Genomic DNA, 23,871 nt, shown 5'->3' with positions numbered 1-23,871 from the left:
AGAAACTCCGGACCACTGCTTATCACCCCTAGGGGAACGGGCCCTGTGAGCGCATCAACCAAGTCTTTATCCACATGTTGTGAGCTTCCTCTGTGTCAAGACAAGAAGAATGGCCCTGACTGCTGCCCGAGCTATTGGAGATCTATAATAACACAGTCCACTGTTCTACGGAGTACACCCCTTTCTACTTGATGATGGGGCACCATGGACAGCTGCCTAAAGAACAAACATTTGGGCTCCAAGCCCCATTCAACTCTCCACAAGCCTCCCTGGAGTGAGTCTCTAACCACCAGAGAAGAATCCAAGAGGCCAAAGAAATTGTCAGCAAGAAGATGGGCGAAGCCCAGCAGAGACAACAGGAGGATTATAACCGTCATGCTTCTGCCAAACCACTTCAGTTGGGTGATAAAGTCTGGCAGCAGAAGTTTCCAAGGACCCACAAGTTAGACTCTATCTGGGAGACAGAACTGTACACGTTGACTATGAAACTATGAAAGTTCTCATAAAAATTAAGCCTGAATTAAACACGATAAAATGTTTTGGTCACTTTCACATTATAAACAAATCAAATCAGCACTTTAATTAAATGATTTACCCCCTTAAAGACCAAGCATTTTTCTGTTTTTGCACTTTCGTTTTTTCTTTCTTACCTTTCAAAAATCATAACCCTTTCAATTTTGCACCTAAAAAAACATATGAGGGCTTTTTTTGCGCCACCAATTCTACTTTGTAATGACATCAGTCATTTTACCCAAAAATCTTTTTACTCAAAAATCTACGGCGAAATGGAAAATAAATTAAAGAAAAAATACCATTTTGTAAATTTTTGGGGGCTTCGGTTTCCACGCAGTACATTTTTCGGTAAAAATGACACTTTATCTTTATTCGGTCGGTCCAGACGATTAAACTGATACCCTACTTATATAGGTTTGATTTTGTCGTACTTCTTGAAAAAATCATAACTACATGCACGTAAATTAATACATTTAAAATTGACCTCTTCTGACCCCTATAACTTTTTTATTTTTTTGCATATGGGGCTATATGGGGCTCATATTTTGCACAGTGATCTGAAGTTTTTATCGGTACCATTTTTGTTTTGATCGGACTTATTGATCAGGAACTGTCCAGAGCAGCATATGTTTTCTATGGGGATTTTCTCCTACTCTGGACAGTTCTTAAAATGGACAGAGGTGTCAGCAGAGAGCACTGTGGTCATGATGTCAGCAGAGAGCTCTGTGTTCCAAAAAGAAAATAATTTCCTCTGTAGTATTCAGCAGCTAATAAGTACTGGAAGGATTAAGATTTTTTAATAGAAGTCATTTACAAATCTGTTTGACACATCACCATGCCACATGGACTCATGCTTATCTTGTTTCGTAATCCAGACCTGAGAAGGACATTGTGCATAAATGCTCCAGGAACTGTAACTAGGCCTCAGTGGCCACTTCAGTCCTCCGCCCTTCAGGACTGGGCGTCGAGGACAACTTTAACTAAGAGGGGGAGTTTGTGGTGGACCAGTATGGGAGGTGTTACCCCGTGCTCCTGCTGTCCTGTCTGGCAGCCTCCTTCAGTGTCCCCCTGCACTTTTCCCCTTTGTAAATATGTTTTACCATGTAAAGTGTTATAATATGTAATGTTGCTTTAAGTGTTATACCATGTGATATGTCATGTGATTGTTACCCAGGAGGTACTAGTGACCAGGTGATCCCAAGATTGACCTATGGGCTTCCTGCTATTATCCCCCATATAAGCCCTGGGTGGAGCTAGCGTCTCTCTCTTTGAGCTCTGCTCTTCTGCTAAGCTGAGGTCCAGTGCAGTCCTGTCTAGTGTGTGTGTCCAGAGTGTTGGAGACCTCAAAGTCAAGTCCTGCAGCCATCATCAAGTCAAGTAAGCTAAAGTAGCAGCTTTATGAGTCAAGTCAGTCCCTGTCATCTGTCAAGTCAGTATGGTCTGCATTCAATTTTCCAGTCCTACTACAAGTCCCAGCAAACCCTTAAAGGAGTACTCCGGTGCACACTTTTTTCATGTTATCCCGTCCGTGCTGCAAAATAAAAGAAAACGCACTTTATCTTACCCGCCAACGAGCCCCCGGAGCTCCGGTACAGGTGTTCGGTCCCCGGGTTGTATTCTTCTTACTTCCGGTTATCCCGGCACGTCACACGGAGCCTCAGCCTATCACTGGCCGCAGCGATGTCCCGCCTCGGCCAGTGATAGGCTGAAGCTCCGTGTGACGTGCCGGGCTAACCGGAAGTAAGAAGAATACAGCCCAGGGACCGAACACCTGTACCGGAGCTCCGGGGGCTCGTTGGCAGGTAAGATAAAGTGTGTTTTCTTTTATTTTGCAGCCCGGACGGGATAACATGAAAAAAGTGTGCACCGGAGTACTCCTTTAAGGTCTCTGCATCACTGGTCACCTCCTTGGGCCCTGGCAGAACTGTATAGACTTTACCAACTGTCTACCCTCAGTAAAACTACCGTTGTCCGTAACTTGGCGTCAGAGTCTTTATTGCCCCTGTGCCTAGCCCAGGATCCAGCGGTATACCTTCGGGTGGTTATAGGCTAAACCACGCCCTGGTATCACAAATACAAGGGGTTAATGCCATCATCCCCCTAGGGTAACAACATCTACCCTGCACCACAACCCCTCGCTACCTCAATGTGTAATTGCCTTCAGCTCATTTCATTATAGAAGGAAAAGGGCAATGTTTACTAAGCCGTGCTAGGAGAATCAGGACCCATTCCACTTCATATTGGGGGAGATTTTTATCAAAACATTTGCTGGGGAAAACTGGAGCAAGCTATACCAACCAATCAAATCAAAAAATCAAGAAGCAATGTGATTAGTTCCTATGGGCAACTGCACCTCTTTTATGCTTGTTCCTGTGTTTATATACAGATACTGTACATTAAAAGCTTGTAATACAAACATAAACCATACATAACAGAGCATAAACATTATGGATGCACATGCAATGCAAACCTCTTTTGCTTACAATGCATTTTTAACGCCATGTTGTTTTTAGACCATAGATTCTGTGCTGATACGGTCATAGCTTTGTTTTTCACAAAATTTGCTTTGCCAAGACTTCAGTACTATCGATTGAAATCTATGATTCTATAAATTAATACCCCTTAATAAATAGCTGTTGTCTATGGTAAGTGACTGGCTGTATAGCAACATGAACCAAGCAACAAAATAAGTTTTCTTGTATTGAAATAACCTCCACTCATGATAACGTTGTGGACAGTTGTGGGGCAGTTCCTTGCCTATTTGGGTCCTTATCTGCTAAACTTTGGAAGCTTACTATTGTTAATCTTAATATCTACAATGTCCAGCCACCAATGTGCTCAGCATATACCGTATTTTTCGCCGTATAAGATGCACTTTTTCTTCCCCAAAACTGGGGGGGGAAAGTTGGTGCATCTTATACGGCGAATACACACCTATCGGGTCGGTCCCTGCAGCCATCAATGGCCAGGACCCGTGGCTAATACAGGACATCACCGATTGCAGTGATGCCCTGTATTAACCCTTCAGACGCGGGCTGTTCGGGACGTCCCGAACAGCTTACAGGACACCGGGAGGGACCTTACCTGCCTCCTCTGTGTCTGCTCCGTGCCGAGATCCCCTGCATGGCCGGCGCTCTCCTTCGACGTCATCACGTCGTTGCGCGCGCCATTCCGTCATCCAATAGGAGCGACGTGCATAGCGATGTGATGACGGCGACGTGATGACGGCGACGGAGAGCGTGGATTCCGGGGAAGAAGACATCTGGAGCGTCGGGGACACCCCGGGGACACGGCGACAGTGATGGAGCGACATCCAGGGCAGCGGTGACCAGTCCAGAGTGGCGGGGACACGTGAGTATTACCTCCTATCCAGTGGTCTTCAACCTGCGGACCACCAGATGTTGCAAAACTACAACTCCCAGCATGCCCGGACAGCCGTTGGCTGTCCGGGCATGCTGGGAGTTGTAGTTTTGCAACATCTGGAGGTCCGCAGGTTGAAGATCACTGTTGGGTGCAGAATCTTTTTTTTCTAGATTTTGCACCTTTAAAATTGGGTGCGTCTTATATGCCGGTGCGTCTTATATGCAAAAAATACGGTAGGCAGCATGCCACTGTTATATTTTCCTTTATGCCTTTTACACCTCACTAGATAAAAGAGTATCCAGGTTTTGGTACACATAGATGAAAACAATAAAACAACAAAAGCAAAGTCAACAAACATTCTGAACAAAAAATAAGGTCAACATAACATGCTTTAATATATTTCCTTATTATATTTTACCTTCTACATGTTCTCCATACTCCTCTGTACCAGCAGAATAGCATGACAGCACAATGGCAGAAGATGCAGGCAATGGCATGATGGCAGAAAGCAGCAACAGAGCAAGGCAGTATACAGGCAGACAGGTGACAAGAATATGGAACATATAAAATAGAAAACAAATCACAAGCAGCAATAGATACTGTCACAAAAGCATTTCGAGCATGAGATAAGCAGTGTACTTTTCTGAGAGTACCTGTGGTTACAAAAAATGCTATCACTTTTTAGGCAGCTGAAAAAAAAAACCTTCTCCCTTAGTGTTGCTCGCGAATATTCACAATGCGAATTTTATTCGCGAATTTCGCATATTCGCAAATATTCGCGAATATAGCACTATATATTCGCAATTATGAATATTTGTTTTGTTTTTCACAGTACACATCACAGTGATCATCCCTCTCTGCTTCCAGCTTGTGTGGTGTAAAGAAGGCTCTAATACTACTATGTGAGACTGGCGTACAAATTTTCGCATATGTGAAAATTTGCATATGCGAATGTTCACTTATGCTACTTTTCACATATGCTAATTTTTCGCATTTGCGAATTTCTGTTTCTGCAAATTTTTGCATATGCAAATTTTTGCATATGCGAAAATAAAAGGTGAATATTACGAATATGCAAATTTAGCGAATATACCATATATACTGGAGTATAAGCCGACCCAAATATAAGCCGAGGCCCCTAATTTCACCCCAAAATCCCAGGAAAAGTTATTGACTCGAGTATAAGCCTAGGGTGGGAAATACATCATCCCCCCTGTCATCATCCAGGCCCCCATCATTAACACCCTCATCATCATCACCCTGTCATCATTCCCCCTTCATCATCACCGCCTGTCATCATCCCCCTGTCATCATCCCACACCCCCTTCATTATCCCCTTGTCATCATCCCCTCCCCCCCTTCATCATCCCCTTGTCATCATCCCCATCTCCCTTCATCATCCCCTTGTCATCATCCCACACCCCCTTCATCATCCCCTTGTCATCATCATCACATGTCATCAGCCCCCCCCCCCCCACCTTCATCATCACCGCTTGTCAATGTCTGATACAGTAGTCTTCAACCTGCGGACCTCCAGATGTTTCAAAACTACAACTCCCAGCAAGCCCGGGCAGCCATCGGCTGTCTGGGCTTGCTGGGAGTTGTAGTTTTGAAACCTATGGAGGTCCGCAGGTTGAAGACCACTGCGGCCTTCGACATCATCCAGCCCCCCCCCCCTCTCACCCCCTTTAGTTTTGTACTCACCTTCGCTCGGCGGGACATTAGGGTGCGCTGGTCCAGTGTTGCAGGACTGTCCGGTGGGGAGGTCCTCCGGTGGGATAGTGGTTCCGGGCTGCCATCTTCACCGGGGGGGCCTCTTCACCGCACTTCGGGCCCGGAATAGAGGCGTTGCCTTGACGATGACGCAGAGAGACGTTGATAATGAATGTCCCTCTGCGTCGTCGTCAAGGCAACGTGACTATTCCGGGCCGGGCCCGAAGCGCGGAGAAGAGGTGAAGATGGCAGCCCGGAACCACTATCCCACCGGGCGACCTCCTCGCCGGACAGTCCTGCAGCACCGGACCAGCGCACACCCTAACATGCCGCCGAGCGGAGTACAAAACACTAAAAGGGTGAGGGGGGGGGGGCTGGATGATGTCGAAGGCCGCAGTGGTCTTCAAGCTGCGGACCTCCAGAGGTTTCAAAACTACAACTTCCAGCAAGCCCGGACAGCCAATGGCTGCCCGGGCTTGCTGGGAGTTGTAGTTTTGAAACCACTGGAGGTCCGCAGGTTGAAGACCACTGAGGGCGGAGAGTTCACTCGAGTATAAGCCGAGGGGGGTTTTTTCAGCACGAAAAATCATGCTGAAAAATTCGGCTTATACTCGAGTATATACGTTATGACGAATATTCGTCCATATATTCGCGAAATATCGCAAATTCTATTATGGCCTATGCCGCTCAACATTATTCTCCATGGTGATTTAATTCACTCTCCCCTTCCTCCCATCTTCTCTATATCTAGTACTTACTGTTTCACCCCAGATTTATGTATATTTAGAAAAATTTTATCTTTAGGAAGGTGAGGGAGGTCTATTTTTGCTTGAAAAAACATATTATAAAGTTCCATATTTTCACATGTATTACTGATTCATACCAAAATAAAATTTTGTAGTAAAGCAATACAACCTGAACACTAGTCGTTGTTGCTTAGTTATGTTAAGTATAGTATATATAAAGTAAAGGGTAAAGGAAAGTATATATTGTATTGACCTATAGATACCACACACTTTATAGGGCACCTGCACTGTTAAGATATTTTTATAGAGCTGAGCATTTTGTCAGCAGTACTCACACTGATACTTTCTTTTCCTTACTTGTCTGGCCAATCACAAGACAGCACCTATTCCTTTCTCCTATGCTACAGAATATTGCTGGTGAGAGTACACTGGGCTGAACAGGCTAGCACTGTGCCAACCTGATACTTTACACACTGGCAAGTGCAGATGCTGCTACAGATGTCATGTAAAGGGCAAAGGAGATTACTGATACACTGGCTTTTCAAGGTGCTATGTGGGCGAGAACAAAAAAAAAAACACAGCAGGATGACATCAAGGAAAGGGTATAAGATTTAAGGAAACAGAATTCTATAAATTTTGCACATACCGTCGAGGTAAAATATTACTGGCTATGTGTGCTGTAAAATCTTGGATAAACTATTCTTTTCTTTTTTTTCTTTTACATGAAATATTTTAATGAGTGTAATATTTTCCATATGAATATAGACCTTTTGTAAGCTGAGAATAGAGAGATCTGTGCGGTGTGTAATCATCTCAGCTTGTTAGATGGTAGCGGCGCAGTCCTCATTGTGAGGGTTACACACTGTACTACTATTAATACCTCAGACTATAATCACTGACAGCCACTGATTTCTCTGGGGATATTTTATGTATTAAAAGCTTTAGACAAGAAAGATATTCAGCCCTTAGTTTCCATGATAATTTTCAGGAGGAGAGACAGACTGTATTGTTCCTCCTTGGGATTACTAATATAAAGGAGAACACAAAACTCTCCCTTTAGGATTATTTCTTTTTCTCAGACAACCTAGAGAAAATATTATTTTCTACTTAAGTATTATGGCTTCTTTAATAAAAGTATAAACCATTCTCCATCTTAAATAAGTGAATACATAAATCCCCCAGGATATGTATATTATTATTATTATTATATATTATTATTTCCATCTCTCCCAGCAGGAAGTGCTAGCAGCAAATTATCAACAAGTCAGATATGAAAAGTTACTCCAAGATATTAAAGGGGTATTCCGGGCAAAAATATTTCATCCCCTATCCAAAGGATAGGGGATAAGATGTCTGATCATGGGGGGCCCGCTGCTGAGGCCCCCTCGTGATCTCCCTGTAGCACCCGCATTCACGCCCCCTCCCATAGACATGAATAGAGGGGGCGTAGCATGACGTCACGTCCCCAGTCCCGGAAACCCGTAGGTTTCCGAAACTAGAGACGCAGTCCCCGCATAGAATGTGGGTGCTGCAGAGAGATCACGGGGGTGTCTCAGCTTTGTATAGGGGATAAAATGTTTTGGAATACCCCTTTACGTTTTTATATCATTTTATAGGTCCCCTGGTTTCCAACATACAGGAGTTTTACAATTTGGTTGACTATCTTTACTTTTCCTGAATAGTTAAATGGGTGGGAACTTTATTTCAGAATAGGAGGTAAATATTAGACTCGGGGGGTATTATTAATTGCTTCGTAATCACACCCCCTGAACATGATTCACACCCTTTCAGCCTCACCTTCAGTTTCCACTTGGAAGCTTTTTTTGGGCAATCTGCCACTGCAGTTTTTGAGCCAAAGCCAGAAGTGTTTACAAAAGAATATTCACTAGTTTTACAATAAACCATAAGGGAAGGGCCACACGGGGCACATTTGCAGTGTATATGACGCTGCAGATATGCAGAGAGCAGTCACAAAGGGACTGCAGTGCAAGCTCCCATTGTAGAAATCCGCTGCTACGAGCTGACACACAGAGCTACCCAGCCACAGCCCGGAGCTCGCTCTGCAGTCCCTTTGTGACTGCCTTCGGCGCATCCGCAGTGGATATGCCCCGTGTGACCCTGCCATAAATAGGTATGTGATCAACCCATTAAGTTACCTATGCATACCATTTGTATTTTTATTTTAGGAAAGTGGGCTGTATTTGCTCCCACAATACAGTGAATGGAGGTGGAAACAGATGCTCTGTAAATAGCTCAGGTTGGGAGAACATACTCATTTTTTGGTCAGCCATGCCCCCTTTTGGACAACCACATCCTTATTCAGGTTTGAAGGTGTATTTTGATGCATTGTGCCTAAAATTTAGGTGTAAACGTTTTGGTGCACAACCCGACAAAAGCAGGTTGGGTTAACAATAGTAAATCAGGGCCATTGTGTAGTGGCTGTGCTGGGTTACTGCAGCTGAGCTACCATTGAAGAGAATGGAAGCTGAACTGCATTAAAGGGGTACTCTGCTTCCCCAGCGTTTGGAACATTTTGTTGCGAGGGTCGTAACGTCACAGCCACACCCCCTCAATGCATGTCTTTGGGAGGGGGCGTGGCAGCCACCATGCCACTCCCATGGACTTGCATTGAGGGGGTATGTTGTGACATCACCTGCACCCAGCGTTCCGAAAGCTGGGGCAGTGGAGTACCCCTTTAAGGGAAACCACAACATCAGGACACTATGAATTACTCTGATACGCTGGGGTGTTTCAAAATAATCAAAATTTAAAAATGCCAATGGAACCCAGGTAACTTGTTACAGGTGGTGGTCCTAGTGGTTGCTCTCAACCCCACCAGTACTATGTAACTCATCTCTCCCTATAAACAGATAGCAGCCATTTGGACCTGCTCCGAGGACTAGTTATTCTGGTACCAGCGGCACGAGCAGATCAGAGTAGTTCATAGTGTCCCGGCATTGTGGTTCCCTTTAATGCAGTGCAGCTCCAATTCTCTTCAATGGGAGCTGAGCTGCAGTAACACAGAAGATATATAGCGAACACTTTTTCTTCTTTACAACATAACTTATGAAAGATTTCCTTCTCCATAATCATTGCTTGTAAGTATTAAATCCATTGGTGAAGCCAATCTGCATAAAGTATTAGGGACTTGCATAAATCAGTGTCATAAGCAACAGGCTGTCTCCCAATATCTGGTGGGAAACCCTCATAGAAATAAAATGTTACATTATATAAGAATTTTTTTTGGCATCTGCTATGGTACTCTTTAAAGGGGTACTTCTGTGGAAAACTTTTTTTTTTTTAAAGTCAACTGGTGCCAGAAAGTTAAACAGATTTGTAAATTACTTCTATTAAAAAAATCTTAATCCTTCCAGTACTTATTAACTTCTGAATACTACAGAGGAAATTATTTTCTTTTTGGAACACAGAGCTCTCTGCTGAATCACGTGCACAGTGCCCTCTGCTGACATCTCTGTCCATTTTAAGAACTGTCCAGAGTAGAAGAAAATCTCCATAGCAAACATATGCTGCTCTAGACAGTTCCTAAAATGGACAGAGATGTCAGCAGAGAGCACTGTGCTCCTGATGTCAGCAGAGAGCACTGTGTTCCAAAAAGAAAAGAATTTCCTCTGTAGATTCAGCAGCTAATAAGTACTAAGGATTAAGATTTGTTTTACTTGAAGTAATTTACAAATCTGTTTAACTTTTTGGCAACACTTGATTAAAAAAAATTAAATAAAAAAGTTTTCCACCGGAGTACCCCTTAAAGTACTATTTGAAACTAAGAGAAACTGTATGGGCACTGTATATCTGTGTGGGCAAAGTGTGCAACACTGAGCAACCATCAACACTATGAGGAATAGCATAGCTCTATATAGGCACAATATTTGACTGTGTGGCCCAAATATGATACTTTTTGGCACTAGTGATTAGAGATTAGCGAACTTACAGTAAATTTGATTCGTCACGAACTTCTCGGCTCGGCAGTTGATGACTTTTCCTGCATAAATTAGTTCAGCTTTCTGGTGCTCCGGTGGGCTGGAAAAGGTGGATACAGTCCTAGTAGACTCTTTCCTAGGACTGTATCCACCTTTTCCAGCCCACCGGAGCACCGGAAAGCTGAACTAATTTATGCAGGAAAAGTCAGCAACCGCCGAGCTGAGAAGTTCGTGACGAATCGAATCTACTGTAAGTTCGCTCATCTCTACTAGTGATGAGCGGCAGGGGCCATATTCAAATTCGTGATATTTCGCGAATATCTGAATGAATATTCATCCTATGTTCACAAAATTCGCATATTCGCTATGTTCGTCCTCTTTTTTTTCCATGCAAAAATTTGTAATGAAATTCACATGCACGATTATATCTTTATCTTAAAGAAGGGAGGGGTCAGTGTCCTCTGACTGGAAGTGCCGATATTCGTGAATATTTGCATATTCTTATATTTGCATATTCGCAAAAAAAATAAAAATATATATATTCCTCAGTACGAATTGTGAAATGCCGATATTCGCGGTAAAATTCGCATTTCGAAATATTCCCACTCAACACTACTGATAACCAAATTTCATCATACCTACATAATGCCAAAGTGCCTGCACATACATTATTATAACAGTATACTGTACTATTATACCAGGGAATTAATATTTATTTCATTCCCTAAATGTTCAGCACTAAAACCTAGATAAGGTTAAACTTCCAGTATAGCCTAACCCTGTTGTCATTGCAGATGTGTACTGTACACAACAGGATCATCTGTAATATAAAATGTCTCTAGCATTAATACCTGCAGCCTCCTCCAGCTCAGGCTCCTCGGCTACTGACCAGCACAAAGAAAAGGCAAAAACAGCAAAGGAAATATGTCAGTAAAATAGCAGCTGAAGCATTATGGTAAAAAGAGTCACAGCAGACAGCTAGGAAAACACACGCTTCAATGTATTCCAAATGCAGTCATGCTCAGAGCCTGTAATGTGGATAACAGATCAGGGCAAACAACAAATTATTATTTTATCTGTTGTAAAAAAACAAATACTGCCCCTTCTAAATAAATCTCAATAAAGTTATAAAGTAATGAAGCAAAAAGATAAAGACTGGCCATATATTCACTAACCATGTCCTGCTTATGACACAAATATCAAGGTTGGGGGTGAACCCGCTGCTACAACATCCACCAGTTGTAATAAAGGGGGCCCCCTGAAGCATGTGCTTGCTCAGCTGTTTATGTCTCTCCTATCTACTACCATTACACACCAACCATATGAGAGATTGGCCGACTATCTTATGTGTTTAAGTGGCCTCTTTACTACACTATTCTCTCCCTGTCATTCTGTTGCCTCTGACATTCTCCCTGTTACCCCACCAATCACTGACCTCAGAGGATGTTGGCATGAGACCATTGAGGCCAGTCATTGGCTGTAATTTTATAACCCTAGCAAGCTGTCGTTTTATATAAAAGTCAGACGAAACCTTTAAAGGGTACCTCTAATCATGCTCCTGGCGGCAGGAAATGTAACAAAATATTGAGGCTGGTTCTGATCCTGTGAATTGCTATCAGACTGATGCAAACTGGAGATGGAGTTACCGGAAGTCCCATACAAGTCTATGGGACTTCTAGTAACTCCGTCTCCAAATCAATACTCAATACCTTCAGACATACTCTGCCCCTGGGAGCATGATTAGAGATACCCTTTAAGTAATTTAACAGACTGGTTGCTAGGGACCTGGTTGCCAGGTACCTACCTAGCAACTACTCTGTCTCAAGGCCATTCCCAGCACAATAAAATGAATCTTCTCTAAAAATTACAGAACCTGATGGGGCAGTGATAGGATACGATTATTTATCCTTGCAATGTATAGAATTTGAAGGGTTATTCACATCTAGAAACCTATAGAATATTTACAGAATATGCCATAAATGTCTGATAGATACGTTGCATGCAGCCGCTGGGGTGGTTAGAAAGCTAAAAAAAACTGCCAAGAAGTTTATATATTTCCCATTGACTTTTATATATGCTATTTTCCATAACACCCACATCCTGTGGATATGCCATAAATGTCCCAGAAAGGAGTACCCCTTTAAGATTACAAACTAGAGGGCCCATAAACAAGATTCCTTTCTCCCTCTCTGTCCCTCTCATTGAGTTGTATAATGATCTTCATGACATGGATTGTGTAGTCTCACCTTCTCCCTGTCCTTCTTCTTCTGTTAGGAAAGGAAAAAAGAAAAAAAAAAAGAGGAAAGGATTATTTTTGCTTTTGTTATCCTTCCTCCAATATTGTTAGAGTTTTGTTTTCACTGTTACTGTTTAATAGGTATAATTAGGTATAATTTATTGTATACCACAGCATAGTCGACTACTCCATTATATACAGAAACAAAAAGTATACCTTGCAATGTGTTTTCATTTTTTATAATGTAAGTCAATGAGATTTGGATTCTGCTATATGGCATAGAGCAGCATCTGTTTTTTAGCTCCATTAAACATATGTATTTTAATGTTTTTTTAAAAGTATAAACGTGTATGTTAAATGTAAACATGAACGCAGTGTGAACCCAGCCTTACATTGGTTAATACAGTATGGTATTGATGATCAAACAATATGAACAGTTGTAAAGCTGACTGATCACTGGCACAGAATCTATGATTGGTATGTTCACTGTGTCTAAGTGAGTAAGGCCATTTTTATTGCTATTGAGCAGGAGGCTATGGCAGCTTTAATACGCATCTAGCACAGTAAAGAGATGAAAATAATACAGACAAAAATGGAGAGTTTACAGAATCTACAGCCAAAGATCTATACTAGATTGCAATAATCATCTACTACTTAGACAAACAGCAATCTATTCCAGTTGCTTAATGATCTTAAGGCTGAAGCACTAAAGGTCACAGCAAGCCGGCCAAGTCTTCACTGTGCAACCGTAAACTGGGCACAATATTGACAGCTAGATGGAGCAGCATGATTACCAGAGAGCCATACTTCCAGACCCCAGCCAGAGGAGGCAGATCACTAATACCAGCAGGTAATACCAGCAGCATGATTACCAGAGAGCCATACTTCCGGACACCAGCCAGAGGAGGCAGATCACTAATACCAGCAGGTAATACCAGCAGCGTGATTACCAGAGAGCCATACTTCCAGACACCAGCCAGAGGTGGCAGATCACTAATATCAGCAGGTAATACCAGCAGCATGATTACCAGAGAGCCATACTTCCGGACACCAGCCAGAGGTGGCAGATCACTAATATCAGCAGGTAATACCAGCAGCATGATTACCAGAGAGCCATACTTCCTGACACCAGCCAGAGCAGGCAGATCACTAATACCAGCAGGTATAAATATCTTCTCCTTACCATTACTACTTACTTGAAAATGCACCTTATTGTAGATATATAAGACTTTATACTATCTATACAAGGGGTCTCAAACTTGTGGGATGATATTTTGCGGCCCCCTGTCCCCACAGGTTTAGGACGTCCCTGTGTTCAGAAAGATATCTTTTCAGGACACAAGAAAGTCCTGGTTAATCCTTTGCATACCCACAGCCACTTTAAAATGCAACAGCTGCTGGGAGGTAACCCACGCAGGGATATCACTGACATTGTTACGTTATGCGCTCCGTCCGCACACCCTGGCCGTGAGCGCATGGTCCCCTTACCTGCTGTAGCCCCAGTCCATCACTCTCCTAGTGTTTCTCCTGTCTCTGCTTTGGCATGTGTGTCCCCGTCCCCTAGGGAGCGTGCACCGGAGCTTTAAGATTTAAAGGGCCAGTACACTCATTAGTGTAATCAACCTGTGGCTCATTTATAAATTCCTCCACCCTCCTCAGTTTCCTGCCGGATCTTTGTTGCCTTGAGCCTGAGAGAAAGCATTCCTGTTATTGCCTTGCTGTGTATATGATCTCTTGCTTTGTGACTTGACCTTGCTCCTCAGCCGCCTGCCTACTGACCTCCTGCTACGTCTAGACTACGCTACTGTGCCGCCTGCCCTGATCTTCTGCTATCCAAACTATGAGCTGCCTTATCCCTCCTGTGCCTCGCATAGTAGGGATAAGGCAGGGGTAGCGACCTGGGTGTTGCCTGCAGCAGCAAGTCCCTCCTGCTTTTCGGCGGGCTTTGGTGAAAACCAGCGGCACCTTAGACTCCGTTCCCTGGTACGGTCTGAGTCATCTGCCACACAGGTCCAGCGGATCCACATCCACCGGGGTTCCTGTCTTCAGAAACGTGAGTGTTAGAGACATCCCTTCTGTGCACCTATAAGAGTGGAGGGGAGCAGCAACCAGGAGGACACACGTACTGGCCAGTATGGTAAGTTACCAGTGGAGTGTCAGCTTCAGTGCTCATCCGGTCCTGGGACCTACTACTATGGCCTATAGGCCATAGAGCAGATCCTGACCCCGAACCAGACATACAGCCTCAAGCCATACTGTATGGCTGGAGGCTGTATGTGCGTGGAGGCCACTGCCTACCTAATGTGGAGGACTTATGCTGCCTACCTAATGTGGGGGACTTATGCTGCCTATCTGATGTGGAGGAACTGCTGCCTACTTAATGTGGGGGAAATGCTGCCTACCTAATGTGGGGAAACTGCTGCCTACCTAATGTGGGGAACTTATGCTGCCTACCTAATGTGGGGAACTTCTTTTTACTGTTACGCCGAGCGCTCCGGGTCCCTGCTCCTCCCCGGAGCGCTCACGGCGTCTCTCTCCCTGCAGCGCCCCGGTCAGTCCCGCTGACCGGGAGCGCTGCACTGACATGGCCGTCGGGGACTGCGATTCGCACAGCGGGACGCGCCCGCTCGCGAATCGCATCCCAAGTCACTTACCCGTCCCGGTCCCCTGCTGTCATGTGCTGGCGCGCGCGGCTCCGCTCTCTAGGGCGCGCGCGCGCCAGCTCTCTGAGACTTAAAGGGCCAGTGCACCAATGATTGGTGCCTGGCCCAATTAGCTTAATTGGCTTCCACCTGCTCCCTGGCTATATCTGCTCACTGCCCCTGCACTCCCTTGCCGGATCTTGTTGCCTTGTGCCAGTGAAAGCGTTTAGTGTTGTCCAAACCTGTGTTACCTGAACTCTTGCTATCTATCTTGACTACGAACCTTGCCGCCTGCCCCGACCTTCTGCTACGTCTGACCTTGCCTCTGCCTAGTCCTTCTGTCCCACGCCTTCTCAGCAGTCAGCGAGGTTGAGCCGTTGCTAGTGGATACGACCTGGTTGCTACTGCCGCAGCAAGACCATCCCGCTTTGCGGCAGGCTCTGGTGAACACCAGTAGCCTCTTAGAACCGGTCCACCAGCACGGTCCACGCCAATCCCTCGCTGACACAGTGGATCCACAACCTGTAAGCCGAATCGTGACAGTAGATCCGGCCATGGATCCCGCTGAGGTGCCGCTGCCAAGTCTTGCTAACCTTACCACGGTGGTCGCTCAGCAATCGCAGCAGATTGCCCAACAAGGACAGCAGCTGTCGCAGTTGACCGCCACGTTACAGCAACTTCTGCCTCTGCTACAGCAGCAACCATCTCCTCCGCCAGCTCCTGCAGCTCCTCCGCAGCGAGTGGCCGCTCCTAGCCTCCGCTTGTCCCTGCCGGACAAATTTGATGGGGACTCTAGACTCTGCCGTGGATTTCTGTCTCAATGTTCCCTGCATATGGAGATGTTGTCGGACTTGTTTCCTTCAGAACGGTCTAAGGTGGCGTTCGTAGTGAGCCTTCTTTCAGGAAAGGCCTTGTCTTGGGCCACACCGCTCTGGGACCGCAATGATCCTGCCACAGCCACAGTCCAGTCCTTCTTCGCTGAAGTCCGTAGTGTCTTCGAGGTACCAGCCCGAGCTTCTTCTGCCGAGACTGCCCTGCTGAACCTGGTCCAGGGTAATTCTTCAGTGGGCGAGTACGCCATCCAATTTCGTACTCTTGCTTCCGAATTATCATGGAATAACGAGGCTCTCTGCGCGACCTTTAAAAAAGGCCTATCCAGTAGCATCAAGGATGTGCTGGCCGCACGAGAGATTCCTGCCAACCTGCAAGAACTTATCCATTTGGCCACACGCATTGACATGCGTTTTTCTGAGAGACATCAGGAGCTCCGCCAGGAAAAAGACTTAGATCTCTGGGCACCTCTCCCACAGTATCCTTTGCAATCTACGCCTGGGCCTCCCGCCGAGGAGGCCATGCAAGTGGATCGGTCTCGCCTGACCCAGGAAGAGAGGAATCGCCGTAGGGAAGAAAATGTTTGTCTGTACTGTGCCAGTACCGAGCATTTCTTGGTGGATTGCCCTATTCGTCCTCCACGTCTGGGAAACGCACGCACCCAGCTCACGTGGGTGTGGCGTCTCTTGGTTCAAAGTCTGCTTCTCCACGTCTCACGGTGCCCGTGCGGATTTTTCCTTCAGCCAACTCCTCCCTCTCAGCCATGGCCTGCTTGGACTCTGGTGCCTCTGGGAATTTCATTTTGGATTCTTTGGTGAATAAATTGTGCATCCCGGTGACCCGTCTCGTCAAGCCGCTCTACATTTCCGCGGTCAACGGAGTTAGATTGGATTGCACCGTGCGTTACCGCACAAAACCCCTCTTAATGTGCATTGGACCCCACCACGAAAGGATTGAATTTTTCGTCCTCCCCAACTGCACCTCTGAGGTCCTCCTCGGTCTGCCATGGCTCCAGCTTCATTCTCCCACCCTTGACTGGACCACCGGGGAGATCAAGAACTGGGACTCTGCTTGCCACAAGAGATGCCTCTCCCCCCCTCCCAGTCCCGTCAGGCAAGCCTCAGTGCCTCCTCATGGCCCCCGTCCTTGTGTCACCCTGCCCCGTGCCAAGCTTAACCCTCTGCCCTCCCTCCCCATTCCCACTCCTGCTGTACTGCCTGCCTTTGAGGAAACCCTCCATTCACTCCCGGTGTCCTCGTCCCAGGTAAAGCAGTTGTCGGACAAAAAAAGGGGGAGACCTAAGGGGGGGGGGTACTGTTACGCCGAGCGCTCCGGGTCCCTGCTCCTCCCCGGAGCGCTCACGGCGTCTCTCTCCCTGCAGCGCCCCGGTCAGTCCCGCTGACCGGGAGCGCTGCACTGACATGGCCGTCGGGGATGCGATTCGCACAGCGGGACGCGCCCGCTCGCGAATCGCATCCCAAGTCACTTACCCGTCCCGGTCCCCTGCTGTCATGTGCTGGCGCGCGCGGCTCCGCTCTCTAGGGCGCGCGCGCGCCAGCTCTCTGAGACTTAAAGGGCCAGTGCACCAATGATTGGTGCCTGGCCCAATTAGCTTAATTGGCTTCCACCTGCTCCCTGGCTATATCTGCTCACTGCCCCTGCACTCCCTTGCCGGATCTTGTTGCCTTGTGCCAGTGAAAGCGTTTAGTGTTGTCCAAGCCTGTGTTACCTGAACTCTTGCTATCCATCTTGACTACGAACCTTGCCGCCTGCCCCGACCTTCTGCTACGTCTGACCTTGCCTCTGCCTAGTCCTTCTGTCCCACGCCTTCTCAGCAGTCAGCGAGGTTGAGCCGTTGTTAGTGGATACGACCTGGTTGCTACTGCCGCAGCAAGACCATCCCGCTTTGCGGCGGGCTCTGGTGAACACCAGTAGCCTCTTAGAACCGGTCCACCAGCACAGTCCACGCCAATCCCTCGCTGACACAGTGGATCCACAACCTGTAAGCCGAATCGTGACATTTACTTTTTGTGGAATACTTGATGTGGCCCAGCCTCACCCAGCCTCTACCTCCAGCTGCCCCCAGATAATTTGAGTTTGAGACCCCTGATCAATACTAAAACAGCTTTATATCTACTATGGATTTATAAGACAAAATACTATCTGTATTCTACCTCACTTCAAAGGAAGGGCTCCTCCATGAACAACTTACAGGACATACTAGCTATTTTTTTATTACAGCTCAGCCTTCACTTTACCAGAGCTCGTTAGCTGAGCTGTGATTGGTCACTGTAGGAAAATCACTCCACTTTTTTTCTCTCCCTTTTTTATATTATATGTTATTAATACCGCTACTGTATGTGATATTACTTATGACAATGATTCTTCAACTTACAATGGCCTCAACATACAATAGTTTCAACATACAATGATCTTTTCTGGACCATTGTAACTTGAATCCATACTCAACATACAATGGTATGGGCAGTCCAGATCTGTGAAACATGTCAATGGCTGGAAGATCTGACCAATCAGAATGGACATTCACTGGAAAAACCCCTGTATTACTGAAGCGTATGCACTGAATTCCTGTCTGGTAGCACCCCCTACAGTACAGGAAGGTATTACATGTTCTGTACTACTCTTTACCTGTGCCTGGAATAGCTGCTCCAAGTGAGGGTGGCTCCATTTTACTTTTTTAGGACATTGTGTGTAATGTACTGGACCCTGAAGAAGCTCCTGTCCTCTACATAGACAGTGATTACAGATCCCAGCAGATCATTCTTACTTTTATATGTAAGGATTTGCTTTATCTGTGTTAGTTATCTACTTATTTTTCTTTAATCCTACTTTTTCCTATTTTTGTATGATATTTTGGGGTTTCAGAACCAATTATCACGTTTCCATAGAGTTATGGTCTCAACATACAATGGTCGTCCTGGAACCAATTAATATTGTAACTTGAGGGACCACTGTATATAGTGCCTCAGCCTTGAGAACAGTGAACACAACCACAATCTATAGAGAGAATATTACAGACTTACCCTCCTGCTGCTCCCTACGTGGTGCATAAGTAAGAATACAAAGAAAAATACATTAACAAAACATAGAAATACTTTTTTTTTTATATAGCAATGGCCATTACAATGTAATAAAATGTATATTATTTGTAGTACAGTAGATGTTTGGACAAACAATGATGTCATCAGATTTACTACAGCTGGATAATTCTCAGAGTGCACCACATTTATCCCAATGGATCAGGCTGTTTAATAATTTGGTGCATTTTAAAGTACATCTGTCACATAAAATAGACTTGTTAAGCTGCACACACATTGAGGGACATTTATCAATGTTTGCTTATGTATTCTTTTTTTTTTTAGTAATTTTTTCCTTTCTTTTTTTTTGCTTATGTGTGACTTATTTATCAACTGCTTTCAGCCTGTTGATAATTTTCTTTCACGTAAGCAATTTTTCCTTTTTTACTTTGGTAGTAGCTTCTTCTGCTTCATGTTTGAGCTGGAGTAAATTTAGTCAATTTTTAACCTTGTTGCGACTTTTTTTTTGCGCAGTTGCGACTGTCGCAGTTAATAAGTACCCGACTAAAGCAAATCCATTTTGAAAATTTACTACGTAAGCAAGTTTGAATTTTCTTGCTTTTCTTGTTCTTCATGCAAATTGTCGCACGAAAACACACGTAGTCGCAGTTGCAACAATTTTGCGACAATTATAGTAAAGAAAACCTGACTAAACCGGTTGATAAATGTCCATCATTGTGTATTGGGGTTTTCCGGGCAGAGCCCAGGGTTCGCCTCTCTCTCTCTCTCTCTCTCTGCTTATTACATGCCCGCTCACTGATGTAGCATGTGCGGGAAAACAATACAGGGCCACGGCGGGCAGGTATGTCAATCAAGAAAGGAGGTGGCATCATTTAGTCGCGGAGAGAGCCATTGACGTCTGGTATGCCTGGATTAGGCTTCTGAAACCTTACTGCACTGTGTGCACAGCTTAAAGGGGATCTCTGGGGGAAACAAATGTTTTCAAATCAACTGGTGACTGAAAGTTAAACAGATTTGTAAATTGATTCTATAAAAAATTTTTGATCCTTCCAGTACTTATAAGCTGCTGTATAAAACAGAGCAATTTGTGAATTTATTTTCTGTCACCTCTGTCTGTGTCAGGAACTGTCCAGATTAAAAGCAAATCCCCATAGAAAACCTCTCCTGCTCTGGACAGTTCCTGACACGGACAGAGGTGTCAGCAGAGAGCACTGTGGTCAGACTGGAAAGAACTTCACAAATTCCTCTGTAGTTTATATGTAGTATACAGCAGTTGATAAGTACTAGAAGGGTTAATATTTGTAAATAGAAGTGATTTACAAATCTGTTTAACTTTCTTACAGCAGTTGATTTGAAAAAAAAAATTTCCCACCGGAGTTCCCCTTTAACAATTCTATTTTATGTGACATATGCACTCTAAGGCGAGGTCCACACTACAGAATCTCCTACCTGCAATGGAAATTTCCGACCTAAGTGGAATTATAGTCAGAAATTCCGTAGTGTGAACCCAGCCTTAGACTGCTCTTCTAAACCCTATGCACACATTGCTGTGTTTTTTCTGGTTTTGCTGTTGTGCAAATAACAGTAAAATGTGTGATCTTTTTTTGTTGCGATTTTGGAAAATTGCTGCAGAAACAGCCAAGAAACAGCAAAAATGCTGTAAAAAGTCAACGTTCAAACATAGCCTCAAAGGGGTACTCCGGTGGGAAAAAAAATTTTAATCAGAAAGTTAAACAGATTTGTAAATTACAGTGCTCTCTGCTGACACCTGATGCACGTATCAGGAACTGTCCAGAGCAGGAGAAAATCCCCATAGCAAACCTATGCTGCTCTGGACAATTCCTGATATGGACAGAGGTGTCAGCAGAGAGCACTGCGGACAAGACAAAAAAGAAATTCCAAAAGAAAAGAATTTCCTCTGTAGCATACAGCTGCTAAAAAGTACTGGAAGGGTAAACATTTTTTAATTGAAGTTATTTACAAATCTGTTTAACTTTCTGGCATTAGTTCATTTAAAAAAAAAAGTTTTCCACCAGAGTGCCCCTTTAAGACTTGAAATCTTCATAAAACACCTCAATTGTTATTCTAGGTCAGATCACTTTCTCCTCAAGACAATATTTTTCTAAAAATGTCAGATGTGTAACTTGTAGCTTCTGGGCCCCATTGCAAAGTCTGCAACAGGGCCCCATATGTCAATAATTATTCTGGTATCTAATGGGGTAGATGTGCTTTGGGGCCCCCCCTTAGGCACCAGGGCCCAGTGCGACTGCTACCTCTGCTACCTAGCTACGCCCCTGCCAACAAAGGAACATTATAGTGTATTTATTACTTACTCCTCATATTCCACTTCTTCTGTATCAGACATTGTGGTAGTTGTTCACCTGTAGATTAAGAACACAGAAATATATCAGCATGTCCCAAAAACAAACAAACTGTATTCCATATGGAAATGCAGCAATACTCTATGGTAAACTGTATGGTAAACAGTAGAGGAAGACCTAGAAACATAAAATGGTAGCTAAAGAAGACACAAAGATGTAATGATAGGACAAACCTTCAATGAATTTAATGCTGACCTATAATAACATATATATATATATATATATATATGTATATATATATATATATATATATATATATATATATACCGTATTTTTCGCCATATAAGACCCTCCGGCATATAAGACGCACCCAATTTTAAAGCACAAAAACCTAGAAAAAAAAGATTCTGAACCTTCAACCTGCGGACCTCCAGATGTTGCAAAACTACAACTCCCAGCATGCCCGGACAGCCGTTGGCTGTCCGGGCATGCCAGGAGTTGTAGTTTTGCAACATCTGGAGGTCCGCAGGTTGAAGACCACTGAAGGAGGTAATACTCACATGTCCCCGCCGCTCCGGACCCGTCACCGTTGCCCTGGATGCCGCCCTCCATCGCTGTCGCCGTGTCCCCGGGCTGTCCCCGTCGCTCTGGTATCCTCGCTCTCTGTCGCCGCCATCACGTCACTACGCAAGCTGCTACGCACGCCGCTCCTATTGGATGACGGGGCGGCGTGCGCAACAACGTGATGATGACGAAGGAGAGCGCCAGCCATGCAGGGGATCCCGGCACGGAGCAGACACAGAGGAGGCAGGTAAGGTCCCTCCCGCTGTCCTGTAAGCTGTTCGGGACACCGCGGCGGTCCCGAACAGTCCGACTGAGCAGCCGGGTTACTGTCCCTTTCGCTTCAGACGCGGCAGTCAGCTTTGATCGCTGTGTCTGAAGGGTTAATACAGGGCTTCACCACGATCGGTGATGTCCTGTATAAGCCGCAGGGACCGACCCGATAGGACAGGGTTTTAATGTGTATACGCCGTATAAGACACACCAACTCCCCCACCCCCCCCCCCCCCCCCCAGTTTTGGGGAAGAAAAAGTGCGTCTTATACGGCGAAAAAAATGGTATATATACATTTTCCGATACTACAGCCAAATGTGATATTGTTTTGTGGTATACATGTTATTACATGAAAGCTACTCAATGTCTATGATGCACTTATAATTACAGGATATACTATAGTTGGGAATATTAACAGGTAATAAGTAGATAAAGAAAAAGGGAGAGGAAGGGCTCATCCTAAAAAGTACATTAATAGGGGTGCTACTGACAGCAAAAAGGCACACAATATATATAGCAAAGAAAAGGATGACAACCCCCCTGAGGAAGTCACCCCAGAGTGACGGAACATGTGGGGCTCCAGCCACCCTGCCCTGTTATTATCTGCATACCTGCTCCTCCGGCTGTGGTTTTACATTATTATTGTGAATTTATTATTATTTTTGTACCAGGACAGCATTCTCTCTCATTATTATATGACACCTTTTTGTTTGTTACTATGTTTCTTTGGAGCACTAGCAGTGCATTGTTGTATCACCTACAGGACAGGGTTGGGGTTAGGGGTTCACGGCCCCTCCCCTATTTGTTGTGTTTGACTCATAGTTTTGAGCTTTTTATTGTTTTTAGATGTATCTTGTCTTCTCTGCTTTATAGGTGGTTTCTATAATAAAGATATTGGCCCTCATTTACTATTCTAAACCCGACTTCTTTTGTCAGGTCTTTTTGGTGCATCTTTGTCTGCGCCATGTTGCAGACATCGTGCACCAGTCTGCGACACGATGCGACATTTTTTCCCGACGGACCCGACGTGGATTCTCCCAAACCCGAAAAAGGGGCGTAACCCAACATTTCTGAGCTTTCCCACGTATTTATAAAGGTTTCCAACCCAAATTTGTTGTATTGTTGTGGATTTTTTCCCGACAACTCAGAGGAATTCGAAAGCAAAACCGACAAAACCCACGTGCGACAAACAGGATGCGACATAATAATAAATACCAGGGGGAAAAGCAGTCGGGTAAGAAAGCAACATAGACTTACAACCCGATTTTCTAAGTAAATGAGGGCCATTATAATTCATTAAGCTATTATATCATTTGGGTGTGCACTTTATGCAGTATATCCTTTTCTTTGCTATATAAGGTAATATGTAGATTTCGTAATTAGAAAATGACAACCAATATGGCATCAATTCCTTTTTGTACTTTACTAAAAATTACTACCACAGCTGAATGTAATAATACTTCTTTATTTATATAATACTTCTTTATTTATATGGCACCAACATACTCGGCAATTAGTTCATGTCCCATTGTGGCTCACAATCTAAATTCACCTATCAATATGTTTTTTGAGTGGGGGAGGAAACCCACACAGATATTGGGGGAGATTTATCAAAACCTGTCCAGAGGGAAAGTTGCCCAGTTGCCCATAGCAACCAATCAGATCGCTTCTTTCA

At 44.7% G+C, this 23,871-nt stretch overlaps 1 protein-coding gene across 10 annotated transcripts in view; it reads right to left on the bottom strand.

The window, feature by feature from the left end:
• Positions 1-23,871, bottom strand: part of TNNT1 (troponin T1, slow skeletal type) — an 85,214-nt gene that overhangs the window by 42,716 nt on the left and 18,627 nt on the right. Inside the window, exons 1-5 of one of the 10 annotated variants that reach the window (XM_056543280.1) lie at positions 23,703-23,852; positions 21,375-21,422; positions 12,520-12,540; positions 11,125-11,157; positions 4,295-4,318 (exon numbers count right to left, since the gene is read on the bottom strand). In XM_056543280.1, coding sequence (XP_056399255.1) covers positions 4,295-4,318; positions 11,125-11,157; positions 12,520-12,540; positions 21,375-21,381 — 85 coding nt within the window. In that variant the 5' untranslated portion in view covers positions 21,382-21,422; positions 23,703-23,852. Of the gene's footprint in view, positions 1-4,294; positions 4,319-11,124; positions 11,158-11,448; positions 11,662-11,817; positions 11,943-12,519; positions 12,541-21,374; positions 21,423-23,702; positions 23,853-23,871 lie in introns of those variants that run through there. The other 9 variants (XM_056543282.1, XM_056543281.1, XM_056543283.1 and 6 more) reach the window with 9 other exon arrangements.

Source organism: Hyla sarda, chromosome 10 (assembly GCF_029499605.1).
Source record: "Hyla sarda isolate aHylSar1 chromosome 10, aHylSar1.hap1, whole genome shotgun sequence".
Classification (NCBI taxonomy): Eukaryota; Metazoa; Chordata; class Amphibia; order Anura; family Hylidae; genus Hyla; species Hyla sarda.
Note: the sequence above shows the minus strand (reverse complement) of the source record. Positions and strands in the feature narration are given on the sequence as shown.